This window comes from Camarhynchus parvulus, chromosome 3 (assembly GCF_901933205.1).
Source record: "Camarhynchus parvulus chromosome 3, STF_HiC, whole genome shotgun sequence".
Classification (NCBI taxonomy): domain Eukaryota; kingdom Metazoa; phylum Chordata; class Aves; order Passeriformes; family Thraupidae; genus Camarhynchus; species Camarhynchus parvulus.
The window spans coordinates 44,507,148-44,530,318 of NC_044573.1; the positions used below are offsets into that span (position 1 = coordinate 44,507,148).

The following is a 23,171-nucleotide window of genomic DNA, read 5'->3' on the forward strand; positions in this document are numbered from 1 at the left end:
TAAGATAATGAAGTCCATCTGTCAACCTAGCACCGCCATCGTGTTCACCATTAAATCATATCCTCAAGTGCCATATCCACTTTTTGGAATATATATTTAGTTTTTCTGAGCACTTCCAAAATTATGACTCCACCACTTATCAGGCAGCCTGTTCCAATGCTTGACAACCCTTTCAGTGAAGAAATTTTTCCTGATACCTCATCTAAACCTTCCCTTGTGCAACTTGTGGCCATTTCCTCCTGTCTGTCTCATTACTTGGGAGAAGAGGCTGACACATCACCACCACAGGCTCCTTTCAGGCAGGTCTCCTCTGAGCTTTCTTTTCTCCAGGCTAAGCAGCCCCAGCTCCCTCAGCTGCTTCTCACAGGACTTGTGCTCCAGACCCTTCACCAGCTCCATTGTCCTTCTCTGGACACACTCCAGCACTTTGATGTCGTTCTTGCAGTGAGGGGCCCAAAACTGGAGACTGGAGGTGCAGCCTCACCAGTGCTGAATACAGGGGCATGATCGCTGGCCTGCTGGGCACACTATTGCTGTAAAAACCACAATGCCAGCAATCCTCTTGGCCCCCTGGGCACAAGTTCATGTTCAGCTGTTGACCAACATCCCCAGGTCCTTTTCTTCCAGATATTTAAGAAAGAGCAGGTGAGGATTTCTAACTCACATGGAACTTGGCCTTGTTCATAGCAAAAAGATACTGACTTGTATTACCTGATTTTGGAATTCTGTTTAGCAACTGTGATATTCTTCCATATAATCTTGAAAATTATTTTTTGAATGGCCACATTTACTGGTTTTGTTTTTGTTCATTAAAAAGAAAACAGAAGCTATCTATGAGATTTTAAAAGCAGCAGGAGAAGGTAGGCATGTAGCTCCAGTAGGTATCACATCCTAATTTCTGTGTTTTGAAAATTTCCGCCTTTATAATTGCAGAACAAAAGCAACAATTTCTTTTCATTTGTAACCACGCTGATGAGACAAGTCTAATTTCTGTCCCATTTAATTTATAGGCTGCTTTAAGTGCTACGGATATGGCTTTGGCTCTGAATCGATACCTGTGCACAGCAGTCTTGCCTCTCTTGACCAGATGTGCTCCCCTGTTTGCTGGCACAGAGCACCATGCTTCCCTCATCGATTCATTGTTGCACACTGTGTACAGACTCTCAAAGGGATGCTCTCTTACCAAAGCTCAACGAGATTCTATTGAAGAGTGTTTGCTGTCCATCTGTGGGTAAGAAAGTACTCCTGGCTGTACAGGAATGCTAAGTGATAAAGCAATCTGTGATATTTATAATACAGGAATGCAGAACTATGCCACCAGTAATGTAATTAAGATTTTCTTCCCCCCATAAGATGATTGTGATAGTTGTTAAGATACTGTACTCAATTTGCAATTTTATTAATTACCAGTCATTCCTCGGTTCTCATTCATTCAGTCCTCAGTTATTCTGCCATCACCAAATGTTTCAAATTAAAACCTTGGTGATTAACTAAGAGAATGCAAAAATAAAAAGCTCTGGAATTGTGGAGTTATACATAGACTGAATTGCCATGTAAATAATTTTAGCTGTTTATATTTCTGGTTTATATTCAGTAACTTATCTAATTCTATGTAGACGCTTATTTGGTGTGTTCCATTTGCAATCCTAATCAATGACTAGTATTGTTATGTCTCTACTGAACAACTTTGTGACAGATTTTGTTTGTGTGTCTGCAGGTCAAAACCAGTTGATTATTATCCAATTTTTATAAAATCACAGGCCCAATTATGAAAACCTGACTAGGCAAATATGAATTCAGCTTCTAATTACAGTTAGCATTTTGGCTTTCAGTTCACCAGAGGATTTGGTTTGTTTTTTTTTTTTTAGCATTTCACCATGACTTTTTTTTTTAATAGTGTGGATGTGTGCTCAGAAATGAGAGACATTTTTATTATAATACTGTAAAAAAAGTAAAAACATATTACATTAGATGGTATTTGATATGACCATTTAATATATACATTGCATTGATAGGAACCAATAAAATTGACCAGATTTTGCTATTTATCTGGAAAACTTTAATGTCTATACCATTCTAAAATTCATATTATAACAATTTCTTCTCTCCTTCCAGTTGGTGCCCACTGTGGTGTCTTGTTTAGCACATCTAAAGAGATAATGCTCTTATGTCTTCATTAGCTTCTAAGATATTTTAAGAGTCATTGAGATATATTACAAGAAATTAACATTATATCCTTTTTTCATGAGCATAGTGATCCTAATACACATTATCAAAATTCAGGGCTTTTTTTTTCCTGGTTTCTCTGTCTGTAGATCAGACGTTTTCTTGGCTTCTTTGAAGCATTTGATTTTCAGCTTGTTCAGAATATTTTCTTTAGTATACACTTGTTTGCTTTCTTCTGGACCCTTAATGCCCTAGTGCCACAAGGAAAATATTGTTTTATTCATTTGAAGAATTTTAACAGCATAGAGCTGATATGCTGTTTTAATGTATTTATCAATTATTTACACGAAACTGTGCTGGTGCACCCTTTTGAAATGGTTTGTCTGCTTTTAGGCAGTTGCGGCCTTCCATGATGCAGCATTTGCTGAGGAGATTAGTATTTGATGTACCTCTGTTAAATGAACATGCAAAGATGCCTCTCAAGGTAAAAGTAAATATTAGTATTCAACAGCACTCTTTATAACCTAATGCAACAGAAAATACTTGCATGGAGAAGATTCTCTGTAATCTTTGTTATGTTATTTCCACTCTGCAGTAATCTAAGACCATAGTTTTTAACGATAAATTGTTGGTTTGGGAGAAATCCAGTCTAATTTACATCCATCCATAGAGAATTGTGAAATCTGAGTCTAATGTTCGCTTCTCCTTTAATTATTTCCTGTTTGTTTCAGCCTATGTGAAAACAGAATAGAAAAATTCTTGGGTGCAGGGCGCAGAATCCAGTGCACAGAACATAACAATTTACAGTTTTGTATGTGCCCTTACATTTCACCTCTGCATTGGTTTTCCTTGCTTTCCAAAAAGGACTCTTTCTCTGTTGATAGTGCCTGGAAATCTATTAAGTAATAATGTTTAGTAGTAATGTTGCATTTTGTTTTCAGCTCCCAAAAGTTTAGCTGTATCTATTATTCTGATTCCTAATACATAAGAAAAATGAGGGTTTTTTCCTTTTGGAGCTGACACATTCCTTAAAGATTCCTGATAACATCATCACTTTTAATAAACATTTGCTTCCATGACTTCCCTACTTTTTTTCAGCAGTCCTTTTTAATGCTTTCCCACTGCAGTTTTGCCTTGGATACTTAATATTTTATTATTTAATACATTTTTATGCTTTAAGAGCACATCTGCAACTCTGATGCAAGAAGAGGAATTTAAATTGTTAATCTCAAAGCCAGGGCCTGCTGTTGAAGTCCTGCCAAGTACTTCATAATTTGGTTATGCCCTCCAGAAACCCTCAATCAAACTAAATATTCTGGAGCAGCCATTCTTTCATTCTTGTGAGAAAAACAGTCGATAATTCAATATACTGCCCTGAAGGGGACCCTTCTGATGCATTATGGCATTTTATGTGCTGCTAAAACCAATAGTAACTTGGCACGTCCTGTATGGCTGTAGCGCTTCGGGGTTTGTTTTTTTTTGAGGGGGGAAGAAAAAAACCCAGCTTCTTGACATCTGTTCATCTAAAAGAACAGATTTTATGATACGAAGGGTCATGACTGCAGTGAGCTGCCCTTGTTGTTGAACTGACCAGTAAGGAAATAATAATTGGATCCTTTTGGCTAGTCAGGCTTTGTTAGACTACAGATGTGAAGAGAACCATGGTGTTAGTATGGGCAAAGGATTTTGTCCATTGACACCTAAAAGGCTAATACTTCTGAAGAATTGAACTCTTTAGCTGAAGATAGACCTATAACTTGCAAAAGGTGTCACTTATAGTAAACTGATTTCCAGTGATTTAACAAGGGACTCCTACCCATATCTGCTGTGTTTCTCATTTGAAAGTATTGTAGTACTGTGGTGTGCATTCCTTATGGGCTTGGACTGGCAAGCCAGTTATAGTAATGTAAAGAGGCAACTGTAAGTTAATCAGACATCTGAAAATGTAATTTTGAATGGGAAGAGAGGAGAAAATGATGAAGGCAAATCAGAATACAGTGCTATCTACTGTGAATACATTTGCTGGTTTCTACAGTTAAAAATTGCCTCAGGTTTTAAGCAGCATGGAAATTCAAATCTGTGATGCTGTTCCTGTATTCCACATAGTTCAGACATTTTGGAACAGGACTGCCTTGTTTTTATTTCCTCTTAAATAATATTCAGTGCTTCATCAGGGATTTCTGTAAGACTAAGCCTTCCTTACTCTCTTGACTAGGTTTAAAAACATATTCATATATATTATTATCCACATGTATTCCAAAAGCAAACTTGTCTGGCCATTACATAATTGAATATAGCTTTAAAAATATTTTAAAATACATTCAGCTCTTAGAGTCCATATTTCTGAGACTCACGTGCTTCTACATAAATGATAAAACTTATGTCTATTTACATCTTATATGCATCTAAGTTCTTCTCTGTATTTTTTCTTTAGTCACCCAACAATTTAAATAGTAAATAAATATTAACAGATTATTTAAATATGAAGATATAAAAATATACTATATGTATTATTTTGGGATTTTTTCCTGATCTGTTGAAAGTGTAAAAGAACAGTGCAGTATCAAGGTTATATTTTTGGCTATCAAAATCCTCGCTTCTACATCTTCTACATATCAGACATGGGTTGTTGGTTTTTTTTTTTTTAATTCCTGTCTTTATTTATGCACAAATACACATTTATGTTATAAATGTCTGCATTTTTCCAACATGAAGTTTGTTCAGACTCGAAAAAAGGAAATCATGTCAGCTCTCTACTGACTGTGACTTGCAATATTTTCCAAAAAAAAAAGCTTTTCAAAATGGCATTGAAACAAAGATGAAAAAGCTGCTCATTCTGGGTGTATATGCAACAGTGATTAAAAAAATATGTAGATAACATTGCTTATTGATAAAAGTAGAAATTTTTCTGGTAGCATCTGTCTAATGTTTGAGTGCCAGAATGGAAGAACCTCAGCAGTTATATTTCTATTTGCTTTCAAAATATGTTCTATTTCAGTTACTGACGAATCATTATGAAAGATGCTGGAAGTATTATTGTTTGCCAAGTGGATGGGGTAACTTTGGTGCTGCCTCAGAAGAAGAACTTCATTTATCCAGAAAGTTGTTCTGGGGTATTTTTGATGCTTTATCTCAAAAGGTAAGTAATTTTAATATCCATCAATTACTGTAAAATCCTTACTGTGTAACCTTTTTTCTTAATCTGTAATTTTTACCCAGCTTATATCAACACTGTATCATGCATTTGAAGGGAAAAAATGCAGGCGTTAGTGACCTTAAATCTTCCTCTTATAGCTTCTGATTTTATGCAGGTATAAAATATTATCTCCTAATTAAAAAAAACTATGATACTAAAGCAATAATCTTGAGATGTATCTGTACAGATCTGTACACTTTTCTGCTTAGTAGTTGTACTTTCAGCACCCTTGAATCAATTTTGTATTACACAGTAGTTTAATAGTATGTCTTGGTATGTATTTATTGTTCATTCTGTGACTATTTTTAACAAACCTGCTTAAAATTTAATGATTTTAATTCCAAATCTAAGTGTTAAGGAATGCTGTGCATATTCCTCTGCTGTGCTGTCTTCCCAGCATGTGAAAAATGTTTAGTGTTGCTACCAGTGAAGTCAATGCTTTTCCAGTTTACTTTGAGCAAGATTAAGACTTGCATCTTGCTTTCTGCTTTGGACAGTCAGTTCTCTTTATTTTCAGAACAAAAACTCAGTTTCACACTGAGTAAGAGAGCCATTCTCTGGCTGCTTGGTTTCATCTACAGCTGCATCAGTTTCTCCTGTGATCTTGAGGGTTCCCTTTCACTCCTCACTTTCTGTCCCCTGTGTGTTCCACAGAAGTATGAACAAGAACTCTTCAAACTGGCTTTGCCTTGTCTGAGTGCAGTTGCAGGGGCCTTACCTCCAGATTATATGGAATCAAATTATGTCAATATGATGGAAAAACAGTCTTCAATGGATTCAGATGGAAACTTTAATCCTCAACCTGTTGATACCTCAAAGTAAGGAATTACTTTGTTGCACCTGGGTTTTTTTTTGATCATGAGTGTGTAAAAGGGAGGAGGAGTCTGTTGTTTGGTGTGATGTGAATTTAAAGCTTCTCTTCTGAATAGATAAAACGTAGACCTTAATATTTTTATTTATGTATTTATTTTAAATCAAGTAAAGCAATAACTAGCAAGTTACATCATTAATTTCTTTGTCCACTTAGAATATTTTTAATGCATGTTTACCCAGGAGATAGAACTATCCAATTGTCTTTACATGTCTGCTGCAAACAAACCAGCATGATCTTGGAAGCTGAAAAAGTAGACAAGTCTACATCATCTCTATCATTATTAACATATGTCAAGACACTAATTCCAATTTGTTTGAATGACAGTGTACCTACAGAAAATTGTCTGATTGTGCCTTTGTATAATCTTTTAAAATATGATTAATGGGAATTGGACAGAATAATCTTCATTCTCTCCAGGCAGCCAGACTCTGGCCCTGCTTTTTAAAGTATACTAGCCAGAAAAAGCATGTATCTGAATGGAAATTTTCTGCTCTGATTTTTGACTACAGCAAGCATGCCATTTCCCTTTGTATAGAATAGTCTTACAGAAGCATGGCTGTGGACTATATTTTAAACAATTCCTGTTGTAAAACATTTGCTTCACTTGCCCCTGTGAGTTTTCTGCCTCTATTAACATTCAGCACACAGGATGCTGTCAGTAGATTGACACCTTCCTTGCAGCATGTTTGTACATGTATGCACATCTAAATACTGCAGTTAAAGTCAGAATACAATCTGAAGCATAGAAAGGACATCAGTGACCATTTAAATTAATTTTTCTAAGATGTAGCTAAAATATATGAAGGTTTTTAACAAATTTTCTTAAGAATATTATATTATCATTTAACTGAGTTTTTATCTGGTGTCATTTAATAAAAAATGTAGATAGCTGGAATAGATTTGAAAAAATCAGAAAGCGTTACTTGATATTACTGAAATTATATGTCACTTCATTGTTATAGGAGTCAACAGTTCTGTGATGTTTCAAAACAAAGACAGAACTGCTGCTATCATTGTAACCTCCAAATTATCCTACATTCTTTTAACATGCAAATCCAGCTTTGCGTTGCTTACTAGTACTGGACACATTTGTATAAAGGTATAGATAATAGGATGTTAGTGTGCTTGTAATTTGATTGCATTTCTGAAATTATTTGAAGTATTACAGTATTAATAGGGTTTCCCTCAAAATACAGTCTTAATAAAAACCTGCTGACAGTGCTGGATAAATGTTTTCTGACTGTTGTGTGAGGCTCTTGCAAACTGTTACTCTGACATAATTTGGTTTTACATTTCTGCTTTTTGAAAAAGACTGAAAATCCAGACTTCTATTTCACAGTAGATGGCACTCTAACATTACTTGTATTGAAATTCTTTGTTAGGAGGGACAGGTATTACTATTTCCTCAGTGATCAAAAGTAGTTATTCCCTTTAATTTGTAGCAATTCTGATGAAGTAAACAACTGATATTTCATAAATATTTTTGGACTATATAAAATAGATAATGTTTCAAAAAAGACTGTTAGCACACTTAGTTTATAATGGACATGTGCAATAAGTTACTACCATATTTCTGAAACTATATGTTGTAGTTATGGCTTTAATACTAAGAAAATACAGGACAAAAAGCACTAGTGCTTGATCTCATTACTGATTTTCACCTGCATACATGTTTCAAAGAAGTTAAATTCCTACAGCATGTGTGGTTGTCATTCAGTGCCCATGAAATAATTCCAATATCTTCCTTGATTTAATTGGGCCTTGGAGCAAAGTGTATGTGAAAAGAAGAGCACAGGAAAAGTGTGTGTGCATTATTTATTGTTTTGAAGTTTTCTTTACAACAAAAGCATTAAATTTTGCCCTGTATGATACAATGTTGATTTGCTTTTCCCTTTCAGCATTACAATCCCCGAAAAGCTAGAATATTTCATTAACAAATATGCAGAACATGCTCATGACAAATGGTCAATGGAAAAGGTAAAATCTACATTCCTCTTAAAGCAAAATCATATTTTTATTTGAATAAGTTTCATCTTTAAAATATTTTATTCTGAATGTTATTATTTTTCATGATGTTACAAGTTGGTATGTAGGTAAGATACAGATATGCCATTTTCTTGAACTGTATTTGCAGGAAAGTTTTTTAAATGCATATGAGTATTTCAAAATAGTGTTTAATCATTTCATAATTTCTTTTGCTGACTTTTGAGTAAATATACTTGGTTATTGTTTAACAGTTTATGGACAGTTTATTAAAAAATTTTCTAATTTTTTAACCAAATAAGCTCTTTATCCTTTTTATTCCTTTGTGCATTTTGTTTGTCCAATGTTAAAAAACAATAGTTCCTCAACTGTAGTACAGCATTCTGCTTTATAAAAATCATTGAAAGAAAAATGTATCAATATGGTTGCTTTGGTAATTGTTATTTTGCAAAAAGATAGCATGCTGCATGATTAATATTTTAATTTGTAAATAATATAAATGTTGGTTGAGAAAATAGTAGAAAGGAAACTTTAAGAGAACAGCTCTGCCGAAGCATTATTCAGTTGATTTCTACCAATGGAAAGGATTTTTCTTAATTTTCTGTGTTTCCCCATTTTATCCTTCTTATTCAGTTTGCCAATGGATGGACCTATGGTGAAACATTTTCTGAATCTGCAAAAGTGCAACCTTTAATGAAACAATATAAGTTACTGTCTGAAAAGGTAAGGGATTTGTTCATGCTTGATTGATGGTTGTTGAAATATCACTGAAAATATATTGCCTTGTCTTTTAATTGTTTTAAGAAAAAAAATACTTACACTATTTCAGCTGATGTATGGTTGTTGCCTTCCTCAAAATTCTGAAAAGATATGGAAGGGTTTTATTGTATTATAAATAGGCCACTCAAACTTTTTCTCACAGAGCTGAATCTACATGTCATAACTTACAGTGAAACCAAAATGTGACACTGTCACTCTATTTTTGCAGTGAGGTCATACAGGAATGCCTGCTTGCTTAGTGGTTTAGGTTTAGCCTTTGTCTGGTCTCCAGCAGAAAACCACGATATCTGGAGAACTTGATACAAATGAAGCAATGCTGAATGAACTGGGTTTTTTCAGCTTAAAGAGGAGAAAGTTGCTGGAGATATGGTCTTGGTTTCCTGGTTTCTAAGCATTAGTTACAGAGAAGATGGATGGATGTATTCTCTTCACAGGGTGCACAGTGACAGGAGAAGAGGCGATGGCTGGAAGCTTCTTTAGTAGAAATGCTTTCTAAAAATTCTTCTTATCTTGAGAGCTTAAATGTTGAAATAACCACCCAAAGAGGTGGTGAAATCAGCTGCATGTTGAAGGCATGATGCAGCAAGACCTAGATAACCTAATCTTGATAGCCCAGTTAGGTACCTTATCTGAACTCAGCAGAAGGTAGAGGCAGAAGATGTCCAGACTTCTCTTCCAACACAGACTTGTTTATGATTCTTTGATTATGGTTTTTGGTTCATGTAGCAGATAAAACACTGCATTACTCCTGATAATTTCTGCTCCACCCTCGATTTCATGCTATTAATACAGCTTCCCCTGAGATCATCAGCTTCCTAAAGGGCCAGAATTCTTCTCTGGGATGATAAATAAAGTTTTTAATATCTATATGATTTATTTGCATCATTTCAATAACCCTGAGCCATAATGGTTGAATTCAGCACATTTCTTTGCATCTCAGTATAACCAGGAAAAAGTCCAATAGTTACTTTTTGCTCTGTACAGCATAAACAAGTTAATTACTGCATGTACATTCTTCTAGGAGAAAGAAATTTATCGATGGCCAATCAAAGAATCACTCAAAACCATGCTGGCGTGGGGATGGCGAATTGAAAGAACACGGGAAGGAGATTCCATGGCACTGTATAATCGGACACGTCGCATATCTCAAACTAGTCAAGTGAGCCACTTCCCTAAAATCCTTGTGTTATTCTCTATTATTAATAGCAACTGCCTTTTGAAAGGAAGCCTTTGAACTTTTAGGGCTCTATATGCTTATATACATGCTTCTGAAAATAATGTCCCACGTAGGAAGAAACACCTGCACACTGTTCTTTTTAAAGCAGGAGGTACCTGTTACTGCATAATCCATAGAGGAGAGCTTGTCAATGCCTCTTTTCTAGCCACACTTCTTCTGTCAGTGGCTTGTCATCCAGGGAACCTCTCTCACTTTTTATCCTCCTTTGACCATTTGTGTCAGTGTAATAAGCAAACCTCTGATAAATTTAGACAGTAAAAACAAAGAATAAAAAAATGGCGCTATATTCTGGGTGGGTAGGGGGGATGACAGAAGGTAAAAAATAACTATTTATAGGTTCTAGTCTTAAATGTAGAAATAGGGTTGAAAAGCTAAATTAAAAGTTTGATTTTTGCCTGAATTAATTTTGAACTAGATTGTGTGAAATTGCTGAGAAAAAAAAATCTCTAGATAATGAAGAGATTTAATCATAACTTTATCCTTGTCTGCAGTAGTTTCAAAGTCTAAATGAGTTCAAGTGAAATTCGTATTTAAATGAAAGGTGTTAGTGTCTGATGGCCATCTGTCTTTGGGAACAAACTCTGTTGCCCTTTGCCTAATTCTCACTGAAGTTTACCACCCCTGATATATTTTGAGCTGGGCCACAAAAGATCCTTTTGCTTTCTAGAGATCTACAAGTGACTTTTCCTTTAAATTTCTTAATTACTTTCAGTATCTTGTTAATGTTAACCTCTTCATAGTAAATGCTTGTGTAACTCCACTGTTTTGCACATTTGTCATTCAGATCTCTGTAGATACAGCCCATGGTTACACTCCTCGAGCAATTGACATGAGCAATGTCACCCTCTCCAGAGACTTACATGTAAGTCAGAAACACCTAAAATGATTATGGTTTGTTTTACAATTTAATTTTGTTTGTTTTGCTAATTTATTTTAAACAATTTGGTACCAAATATTACCTATTTTGATATGCTTTGGGTTTGGTGGGGGCTTTTTGGCCTTTTTCATTGTTGCTCTCTGATCCTCTGTTGCTTAAAATCATGGTTCATGTTGAAAACCTTAAAAATTTTCTTTAGTCCTGGATTGGTTTTTTGGTGAACATTTGCCATTTTGAAGACAATCCTGTTTAGAAGGGCTAGCAATGTAAAATTTTTGTTTCCCATTCATTTCTCCACCATCGTTTCAGAGTATTTTTTCAATGCTTTTTTCTCTAAACGGAAGGAATGAGAATCAGAAACCATTAAGTACTGTGAGAACAGAGAATGAAGGAATTGGGGGTAGGATTTTGACAGATGTGTCAGTAGGTGGCTGTTATTTGGACCAATATGTTTTAGTTGATCGTCTGTTCCTGTCATTAGATAGGATGTTTTTCATGGTGTTTGCTGGGGTATGGTGCTAGGTTTTACAGTCTGCTAATTTCCTGTGAGTACAATTGCAATGTAATGTGGGTGTGTATCAAATAGCTTTAAGTTACTTAGCAGGAGTGTTTGTACCAGTCTAGTGATGGCAACATGGTGTTCAAAGCTGACTACAATTGAGTCCTGAAACACAGGCTTAACTTTGCCCATACTAAGCTTTGCCATAGTGCAAACAAGCAGTGGTAGTAAATTAACTGACTAACTGTGCAGTATATACTCTACTGTACCTCTAAAAAAATTCTCACGTTGGATTTCCATTCCTTGATTTCTGTCTTGCAGTTTCCAGTTTCATAGTTGTGGCAGTTTTAGATTGCTGATTAGCTTTAAAAGAATTTTCTGCCAATTAACTGTCATTAGATTGCTGGTCATTCCAAAGAGTTCATAAAATTGATAACTGAATAACTACCTCTACCATTACATTCTTAAATTGATGAGAAAGACTCCTTACAATTATGACATTTAATGTTTGTATAAACTCAATATAGTTGAAGGCTTGGCAGACTTTGTTTAATGCTTAGGAAACAACTCATGATATGAACATCATCATAATATTGTGATGCAGTAAACCAAGCCCAGATAAAAGTAACCAGCCTGTCTCAAGGCACATAGAAAGGGCATTGGAACTTCTGTTTGTCCTTTACATTTTTTTTATGCTGTACCCTCTAAGTCTTGTTTGTAGCCCTTAGCTATAAGGCAGAGCTTGTTGGCTTTATGGTTCATTTGCCCTATGAAGAGGGGTCTTCTTTGAAACCAGCTTCAGAATCTGTTATTTAAAAGCTAAGCAAATTTAATTAAAATGTAATTTCAGGTATTAATTGTCCTGATACAGATAGTGAGGAAATATCTAAACATGTTGGTTATTAATGAGATCTGAGTTTTAAAAATTAACTATGTGTAATTTCGAACATTTTAGAAAATGTTTAATACCTTTCAAGTTGGAGTTCAGGGTTAGCTAGCAAGAATTGTGACCACGTCTTAAATTGTAAGTCTGCAAAATACTCCTCATTTTGGTCTTAAGTCACCTGGTCACATCCTAGCTCCATGAGCAGCTAGATCTTGCTCTAAAAACATCTTCATGGCACTCTGCTTTGCTAGGTTCTATGAAAACACAGACTACTGTGCATCCTTTTAAGGTCCTAATTGGGATTATCGAAATCCCGGGATCAGAGTGTGCATGACAGAAGGCACCTACCATACATAACAGAAATGTATTATCATTTATTCAGTGGAAAAAAGTTTATGAAACAAATTGTCTTGTGCACAGATAAGATATGGCTGAAAACTTTCTCAATTCATGAGTATTCTCACAAATAAAGAAATTGGGATTGAGAAATACTCATTACTCAAAATCCTTACTGAAGATGAGAAGGTCTCTGTAGGTTCAGGAAAGAAATGTAAAGTGAAATCTGCAATAAATTCTACCACTCTGTACAATTAGAGAGTACACAACTGGGAGAACAGTAGAGGTGAGTTTAAAAAGTTGTTTCATGTTGAAACACTTCCTGCTAGGTGGACACTGGAGAGCTTGTCTGTTTTGCTTGGTTTGGGTTCTAGCTTCTAGTTCACCAGTCTGAAGAAGTTTGTTTTATAGAAAAAATATATGGACTAATTTATGCTCTAAATGGTCAGTGGTTTTAACAGTGTGGTCACACAAATGAGCACAGTATCCACAGAGAAGAAGCTATACCCTTGAGTTTATCATCTGCCACAGCCAGCAATAACAATTTTGATTCAGTCCTCTGGCTTGCTGTTCTCTCTTTCCCTTTACAATGCCTTCAGAGGGTTCTTTTTGGCCTTGTTCTGAGAATGAAGTCCCCCATCTGATCCCCCAGTACTATTTCCAGACTACTCTTTGTGGTTCCTTGTTTTCTGCAATGAGTTCTTTCCTCAGCACCAGGTTCCTGGCTCATACCCATGCTGATTCTACCCAAATTCTATACAGTATTTTTTCAGTAAAAACTTGTTTCCAGTTAGCCAGTACAGTGTAATTGTATTAAACTTCCCAGAGAACAGAACTTGTTATTTAATATCAGCCAGAAACTTGTCCTTCTTGAGAGTTATTCATTGCAACCCAAATCACTAAGCTCTCCATTTTCCTAAGGCTATGGCTGAGATGATGGCTGAAAACTACCATAACATATGGGCAAAGAAAAAGAAACTGGAGCTTGAAGCAAAAGGTAATGTTAATTATATGTATTTACAATATTTTAAGTTTTCTGTGACTACCTTAGGTCATGCATTTCAAAAAAATAAAGGAAAAGGAACAGCAAATTTAAATTGACAAAGAAGAAACAGTCAAGTATCTATTCTTGACTGTGATTTTTAGTGCCTGAAAATTTTTATAGTACTTCTTGTTTAAGTAGTCTACCAATTCAGATATATCAAGGGAAGGAAACTCAAAGGTTGTAAATAAATTTAAGCACATTAATCAAATTTCCTTTTAGCATTAATCTTTCAGACTATTACCCAATGGGCTATGATTTCATTTGTATTGCTTCTTTTATTGCAGGTAGATCTGAAGGGTGTTTAGTAAGTACTGCACATATTGTGTGGTGAATTGACAAAGGGAAAAACCTAGAGCAGATACTTGATTCGATATAAAAATTGCATGTGCTTCATGATCTCTGCTTATTTAAATGAATTTTTTTTTCATCTGTTGTGTAATTTACTGTTTTTCATCTGTGTTAAAAGCATTTTTTTATTTGTAGTAAAGCTGATTTTTTTTCAGGTAACACTATATTAGCATATGGAGAAAACAAGCTCTCAGTTGCAAATTATTGAAGCTAGGGTTTTACCTTATCTGAAGGTGTCTAGTTGTATATTGTATGCACCAAAGTTGGTCTAAATTTGTAAAATTCCAGAAAAGGCATATAAGTTAAGGTTTTATATAAAAGCAGAATTTTATTTGGAAGTGCCTTTGATAATCACTTTATATTTCCAGGCCTTTAATTATATTTCCCCTTTATATATTATTCCTTTTCTGTAAAACCTTCCTCAGGATAAGAAGCCTCAGGATGGGCCAAGTTTGGGAAGTCATAGACTACAGAAAGATGAAATATTTCAGTATTTCAACTACATTTCACAGCTTTGAAAGCAGAATTTTGCCTATGAAAAGCACTTCAATGAGAATACTGTATAGTGTTTGTTGTGTGCACTATGGGAAGGCTGGAGGTGGCTGTAATGATTGAAGGCTTCTGATAGAAAGGTTTTGTATGTGAAAAGTAGATTAATTTGTCAGCTGAGCAGAACTTGGCCTTCAAAAACTCTGAGGGTTTTCCTCCAGTATATTCATATGCTGGTCTTTTTAATTTTTTTCCCATATGCAAAGAAGAAAAGAATAATGTGGACTTATGTGCAATTTGCTGTCTTCAGCTGTCCTGTGGTACAATTACATTATGTTGGTGATAAGAGAATAGAATCCAATCATCCCAATGTTAAAGACTCTACTTCCTAAAACAAATCCAGACTAAACAAAAAACCCCAATCGACCATCAGACTTGCCCATTAGGTTTTCATTTTGCATGTACTTGAATACATTCAGGCATAACTAATTGAAAAAATCAGAATATGTACCTTAAAAAAATCATCCAGTGGTATGTCTCCAATATTTTCTATAGGGAATTTGTTCCTTTTAAAAACTACTATTGTTATTAGATACTTTCTTTAGTGTTTTTTTTTAGAGGTAAATCTTATCACTACCCCTGCAGTTTCCTGGGGTTTCAGAGTAGTTGCAATAGGAATTTATTGTGTTGTTTTATGTGATAGTGATTTTAGAAGTTGAATTCCTGAGAATGTTGCTTTTTATGCAGATATTTATATTAAGAATAGCAACTTTATTTTCCTTCCAAATTAAATATCTACGTGCAGTAGATATCAATACATCAGATTTTAGTAAGCAATACAATGAAGTTTATTCTTTTTACCTGTGGTTTTGTAGCATTCTTTTGATTTTGCTGCATAGTAGTGAGAACCATGTTTGAATGATGTATTCTAATTTTCTGTCTTTAGTTTATTACTATAAAGTAGAACTGTATCACTTTAATATATTTTTAGGTATTTGTGTATCTTGCTAAACTTGATGAACCCTGTTATTAGAATGTTTAAAAGCAGGACTTCATATATGTTTATATATTTGTTTATATATAGGTTTTCTTAGGAAATTATGTATTATATATTGAAATATTTTCAGTTTCATTAAATGAAGTTGCAGTTGTAATAGATGTTTGTAACAGTTAAGCAGTTTTTCTTCCTTAAGGGTTTTTTGCAATAGGTTCAGCATATTAGCTTGTACTTGCAGCAAATATGTTAGAAAGATGTAACCATATCTCAGTTTCTGTCTGCATATTTTTTAAAGTTTGTGTAAAGAAACAGACAAGTATATGGTTATTTCAGACTAGAATGTAACATGCTGTGTATTATTGTAATAGTACTTTTACATACTGTGACTTACCATGTCAACAGATAACTCTTTAATTTTAATTCTCTTGATGCTTCATAGTAGGAGGAGGCAACCATCCCCTTCTTGTCCCTTATGATACACTCACAGCCAAAGAAAAAGCCAAGGACAGAGAAAAAGCACAGGATATTCTGAAATTTCTACAGATTAATGGATACGTTGTCTCCAGGTAATTCTCAGTTCAGTATTAATGTTACAGAAGGTTTCTGATAGTCCTCAGTGGTCTTTTTTGTTTTGTTTTGTGGTTTGGTTTGTTGTGATGGGTTTTTTTGGTTTCTGTTATTGCTTGTTTTTTGAGGTTTCTTCTATCAAACCAGAACTCTATGATTATTTTTTATGTTTGAGTACCTGGGAGTAAGGATAAGCTCCTTCATATAAAACATTGTAAGGAAGAAATGAATTACAGAGTTAGTAGCAGGGGTTTTGGAAGGCATGAACAGAGTTCTCCAGAATGTCTGCATGTGTTCTACCTTCCCTCTCAATATTGCAGCTTTTTCTTTCTGGCATGTGTCCATGCATCCAACTGTCAGTAAACTTATGAGTTTTCTACAAGTGATGGAATTATTAAGTCTTACTTACAGGTTCATACACATCTTCAAACACATGTCTCTCTCTAAAGGAATTTCTAGACAATTGGTAAGATAAGACAGTTTTGTTTCTAAAACATACAACTGATTTATTTCAATTGAGTTCATTTACAGTATTATTTTTTAAACAATCCATAGTGTAAATGTAGTAATAGTGAATAGTCTGCTGAATAACATTCATAATTGATTTTAATATGGTATATATACCTTCTAAATGTAGCATGAATAAATTTTTAATTAATTTGGAATATTTTCTGCCTTATCAGCATGACTTAGGAAATCAGAATCTCTAGAAAAGGCTGAAAGCATATCTGAGCCTTGCATGACTTGAACATTAGTAAGTGAACAAAACAGTCACTGAGATCAATTTAAGTAATCACTGTGAATTAGCCTTGCACATCTACCTAAAATCTGCCTACTTTCGTTCTTTTCTATCAAATATGAATTCCAGCCTGTTTCTAGAGTCCCACAGTTAATCTGATAAATTTGGTAAAATCTTACAGGTTAGCTGGAATAATTGAGTTTACTTCCTCTCAGTGCAGTAGGATGTACAAAGAGGGATGTCAGACAGCAAAGGTTTCTTTCCTTATTCCCTGTCAATAAGATCAGCTGCATTCAGGAGTAATAACCCTTTTTATTCCTGTTAAACACAAAAGAAAAGTGGCTTTGGGCGTTTTTTTGGGAGTGGAAGGCTAAGAGAGATGGTAAAATAACCATTAACTTGGACACACCCATAGTCTTGTAACTAGTTCTTGCTGCATCTGCCACCTCCTGTGCTGGTTAAATGCAGCCTTTTCCATGATGTTAAACTCAGAGTACTTGCTGCACCTTTGACAAGTACCTTATCTAAACAAACAAGGGCGTGATTCATGTTTTAATTTGGTCTGCTCACCGCTGTACTTTCCAATATGCCTTGCTCCCATTTCTTTACAGTCTTTATTTGACAGTGACCGTTCAGGTCTCTGCACCCCCATGCAAAATGGCTTCAGGGAAGATAGAAACATTTGCCCCCTACCAAGCATGTGGCACTCAGGCCCACTTCAGCTGCTGGTGCAGAAGCCCTCACTCATTTTACTGACACTGCTCCTTCACATTAGCTGGAATTTTTTTAGACCACAGCAGTCCCACTCCAGTGGCAGGCAGCTGGGACTTCCAGTTTCTAGAGTTGCAGGTGCTGCTCTATGCCCTTGACTGTCTGACTCCAATGGCTACGACCAAATGCACTTATGCCAGTCCCCTGCTGAAGCTGCCACTCTGGGCTCAAGGTCTGTAGGGCCCATAGAGCTGTTCCCCAAAGCTGTGGCATCTCTAACTACTGATTCTTGAGACCTTCCTTCACCTCACTTGTCACAGAACTGGGGGCACCTAAACCCCAAGCCTAACTCCATTTGCTGGCCCAGTGTCCAGCTTATGCTGGTCTTGACACAGTAGCTGCCATCTACTCCTGACAGCAGATGGAACAGTGAGTGACATTACACAGAGATACAGGTATTAAGGCTTTTAATAAGAATATAGATCAAACTCTAGTGATAAGGTAAAGGGCTCAGTCAGTCAATTGATTTGACAGGTTACGTGTGACCAGCTATTTTGAAATCTGTTTTCATCCCTTCTGTACTTTGCTTTTTATCCTTCCCCCCCATACAGTCTATTGTTGCTTTGTGTACTGAGCTGCCTCGAATAATCCAAATTCTCATGTCCCTTTCTCTTAGGAGTTCCAAAGTTTAGGGGCCCTCTCCAAAGTTGTGTCTGAAGTTTTTTAATGGTCCCTTAGTTAGTAAATTTGAGAATTTTGTTCTCCAGTGTTGTTTCCTTTATATTTTGTCTACCAGATTTGTGTCTCTAGGCATATGCTTTAATTTAAAGCGCAAATGTGCAATACACGGGCAATTCGATTCTGTATATATGCAGTAGATATACTTTTTAAACTTGCAACCTAGCTGAGTAGCAATTTAACTTGATGCATGAGTCATGGGGAGATGAGGTGTGACTGATTCCCTCGCTGTTAAAGAATAGCCGTTTCATGTGCCATCAATTAAGTCCTGATCCTGCATAAACAAGGCTTGTGCCAATTCCAGCTTGTTGCTAGGGATGTCATCCCATGACATAGATTCACGCTTTGGAGTTTCATTCTTGTGGAAAGATGATGTGCTTTTTATATCAGACTAGTAACTAACATGGATGGAACATGCTGGAAAAGTGATTCCATCACTTTGTTTTGGTTTTCCTCTGATTTTTCAGAGATGCTGCATAGCTATTCAAAAGTTTTCCATTGCAAGCAGACTTTTCAGGAAAAGTCGTAGTGATGGATATTTAGATTTACTTCTAGTTTGATTCTTTAAATCAAAGTATTTTTCAGCTTCCAAACTTCCTCACCTAAGAATCAGTGTCTGTAGGGAAATGGAAGATAGTACAAGTAATGGAAAGAAATTATAAGAGTAGTGTATTATTTTGATTGACAAGTGTAATTTTTTTTCTAGCCTTCTGGTTGGGAAATCTACTTGTGTCTTAACAAATTGCTCAAAATCTAAGTAAGTGTGAGAGTGCTGTTTACATTAAATACAAAAAAAATCTTATATTAATAAGCACATGCTCATTACCAGAAAAAACTATGTCAGAATACATGGAGAGGTAAGAGTGCTTGGAGTCCTTCTGTATGTGTAAAAATTTACTTGCTTCCTTTTACAGAGGACTTAAGGACCTGGAATTAGACACGCCTTCCATTGAGAAACGCTTTGCCTATAGTTTCCTTCAGCAGCTTATAAGATATGTGGATGAAGCCCATCAGTACATTTTGGAGTTTGGTATGGTACCCTTTGCACATTTTTTAAAACAATTATTAGCTAAGATTTCTGATGTTATAAAAACAACCAGAATTTTTTTTTAAAGATTGGTACATTTCTGGAGTTGTTTTCCCTTTAATTTCCCATAGTTGATGAAGGTCATGAATTTTGGAGTTGTGAAACTGCCATTCATTCCAATTTCCCATATTCATTCATCAGATTAAAAATTTTCAGCAAAAATTTATGACTTTCTTTCTATGAAAAATAAAACTAGCTACTTCCTTGCATTTATGCACAAAATTATAATCTCTCAGATGTGCACAATAGTAGTTTCGCATGTAATCCCTTTTTCACATGTAATCCCTTTTTCAGAGAGCAAATAAAACCAGTCATTTGTACCATTCTGAAATTTTCTCTCAAAAAGGGACTAGAGAAACATATTCAACAAACTCCTGCAATGGGAATGTTCTTTCACAAATATCCAGCACATGTTTTGTGAACAGCACTATGAAGGATTTATCTGCTTTTGGTGAAGATAAAAAATATGAAAGTTTGGTGACCCAAGCCGACTTCTTACATGAGCAGTAAAAGCCAAAAACACCTGGCCAGATGCTGCTTCTGTTGTGACCATTTTTGTTGCAATGGTATATAACATATGCTGTGCCTCATAGTCATAAATGCTATAAATGACGGTAACAGGGACTTCAGGGAGATTGGTTTTTAGGTGAGCATTGATTTATTCAATCTAGTTTTAATGTGGAAATTTGGCAAATTTAGGCGTTATTATATGCCATGGTTACTTGCAGTAGCGAAAGTCTGGTCTTGATAACTCACCAGGCTGCTTCTGCTGCTAATGCTTGATTACCATGGCTTCATCATTCTCAATTACATAAATTTGGGATAACTGCAAGAATGATAATGATTAGATACTGAAACACTAGAAACATTGGTGGAACAAATACCGTTTGAGTCCCTCAATAGATTAATGGAAAGAAGACATTAAATAAATGAGAAATAGTTTGGGAGCTATAAGACATTTTATTTTGAAAGAGATTTTGTTTTTTATGGTAAGGGAGGAGAGAAGCAATTTAAAATTTAGTTGGATAGATCTAACCATTAATTTTGTTCTTTAGTACCAAGTTCATGAATAAGGAATGAGAATTCATTAATTCCATTTCTCCTCGGAACAACTGGAGAAAGGTGTTTTATTAGAATCTGAGTTCATGTTTTGAAATCACCACCTGTAACAGGAAAAGATAAACACAGCACCAGATTTTTATCTCACAAAAACATCCATATCTCTTTGTACTATGAGATGCCTACACTTTTATGAAGATTTGGGCAGTTATTCTTTATACATTTTATTTGCTGTTACTTTTCCTCTAATGAGGTAGTCATAAAATGCCACTTTAGCTAGTGCCTATACTGTTTGAGGTACCTTAAATCTACATCTAAAGATGACCAATATTATTTGTTTATAGTGTACACTTCCTAAGAAAAATGCAGAGTAGACTTTAATTAGGATACGTGACAAGGAACTTATTTTTCTTCTCTCTGCAGATGGTGGCAGCAGAGGCAAAGGAGAGCAATTCCCATATGAACAAGAAATCAAGTTTTTTGCCAAAGTACAGTATATTTTTGCTTATTCTTTGTCAACATAGTGATTAACAGAAGTGAGAACATATTTTTTAGTGACTGTTATTGTTATAGTGGTGTTTTTCTGTGTTAAATTCATTCTTTTATTAATTAAAAACAGCAGTAATAAAAATAGCTTGAAAACAATGTGGGTTGAAGTATAGATGTGGGACGATTACAAGACTATATTTTTTATTCTCATTATTTCCTGCTCCATGATATGCAGCTACTCATATGATGTTATTCAGAAGCTCCCTACATTTTCTGTTTTCTGGATTAGTCTAATTTTGAAGATTTTTCTCTTTTACAATCTTCAGGTGGGTTAATATGAGCAATAGCTATTGGAATTAACATGGCTGTGTAGCTCTCAGTGCCATGGTAGTTATTTCTCTTGTTTTGAAACTGTGCTGTTGGCTCCATCATGGAGTCACACAATGGCTGAGGTTGGAAGGACCCTTTGCTTAGCACTTCCAGAGAGCCATGTCCAGACATCTTTTGAATATGTCCAAGGGTAGAGACTCCACAGTCTCTCTACTCAACCTGTGCCAGTGCTCAGTCAGCCTGACAGTAAAAATGTGTTTCCTGATGATCTGAGAGAACCTACTGTGTTCTCTTGTACTAGGGAGCTCAGAACCAGATACAGCACTTCAGATGTCCTCTCACCAGAGCTGAGTAGAGTGGAAGAACCCCCTCCCTGGACCTTCCGACAAGCACTCTATCTAGTTCAATCCATGCTGCTGTTGGCTGCCTTTGCAATAAGATTGCATTGTTGGCTCATGGCCTGTTTGCTGTCCACTGAGGATCCCCTGGTCCTTCTTTGAAAAACTGCTTTTCAGCTGATTAGCCCTCACAGTGTCCTGGTAACTGGACTTATTTCTCCCCAGGTGCAGGACTTCGCACTTTTCCCTTCCTTTTCCTCCTGACAGCCATGAAATTCCTCTCAGCACAATTCTCCTTTTTCTGTCACGAGTTTACACATTATAAACCAAGAAAATCTTCTGTTGCCTTTCACACATAAAATCTTGTATGATATTTGCATATTCAAAATGCCTTTTGAATTCGTTAATGGGTAAGAAAAAGTGACTGCTTGCAGTATTTTCTAACTCTGGTGTCCTTTGCAGTAAGTTGTTATTTCAATGCCTTAGAGTACTTCCATGTGGTATTATTTGTCAAGCTGAATGACTCAGAAGCTAGCATCCCACTCTCTTGCAACCATGCTCCAAAAAGGAATCAATTCCATATTTTCTTTTCGGCCATTTATTTTGGATCAGCTGCTGTCTGACACCTGTAGTGGGCACTGAGTAATAATCACCAGAGAAAGTAAACCAAAAAACTTCTGTGGCAGCACAAGCACTTATTAAGTGATGTTGTTTTGAAAAATCTAGAAATAAGTGCTGTTAGCACGCTGACAGTTGTAGGTGAATTTTTTTAAACCTACATTAAAAGGACCAAAAAGCACTAGTTGTATTTGGTTATGTGGTATAGGAAAAATCTTAAATTGTGAGGTAAAATTAAATTATACTTTCTGCCTTGTACTCCTCCTAAAAAACCCCACAGATAAGTCCCAGTGATAATGTAATTTTTTTTCTGCTGCCTTACTTGATGACATATTAAGTGCCTTGAATATTAAATAAATTCAGAGGAATAGCTATTAAAGAAAAAATCCAAACACACAAGTTTTAAGACAGAAAACATGTTTGAAATCTCCTGTCTTTAGTTGTGACCTACAAAGTATAATACAGAACATAGTAAAGAAGGTCCTGAGATAACCACTCTTTCTGATATAATTTCAGGTTGTGCTCCCTTTGATTGATCAGTATTTTAAAAATCATCGCCTGTATTTCTTATCTTCAGCAAGTAGGCCTCTCAGCAGTGGAGGCCATGCCTCTAATAAAGAAAAAGAAATGGTGACAAGGTAAAGCTTAAAATAATATTCATGTCTATGCATATGTGTGTTGGTCTTTAAAGAGCAGCAGTTGATTGTGGGCAAGTGAGAAGTGGGAGGCACAGAGATATTTTTATGTACACACAAATTAAGCATTTTTCACTTTCTTTTCCC

The 23,171-nt window shown here is 35.5% G+C and overlaps 1 protein-coding gene across 1 annotated transcript in view; it reads left to right on the forward strand.

Annotated features, from left to right (window-relative positions):
• RYR2 (ryanodine receptor 2) overlaps positions 1-23,171 on the forward strand; it is a 380,434-nt gene that overhangs the window by 268,657 nt on the left and 88,606 nt on the right. The window contains exons 49-61 of the mRNA XM_030944688.1: positions 1,011-1,231; positions 2,560-2,650; positions 5,165-5,305; positions 6,017-6,180; positions 8,135-8,213; positions 8,853-8,942; positions 10,021-10,158; positions 11,021-11,098; positions 13,756-13,831; positions 16,153-16,279; positions 19,383-19,498; positions 21,038-21,102; positions 22,906-23,027. Coding sequence (XP_030800548.1) covers positions 1,011-1,231; positions 2,560-2,650; positions 5,165-5,305; positions 6,017-6,180; positions 8,135-8,213; positions 8,853-8,942; positions 10,021-10,158; positions 11,021-11,098; positions 13,756-13,831; positions 16,153-16,279; positions 19,383-19,498; positions 21,038-21,102; positions 22,906-23,027 — 1,508 coding nt within the window. The remainder of the gene's footprint in view (positions 1-1,010; positions 1,232-2,559; positions 2,651-5,164; positions 5,306-6,016; positions 6,181-8,134; positions 8,214-8,852; positions 8,943-10,020; positions 10,159-11,020; positions 11,099-13,755; positions 13,832-16,152; positions 16,280-19,382; positions 19,499-21,037; positions 21,103-22,905; positions 23,028-23,171) is intronic.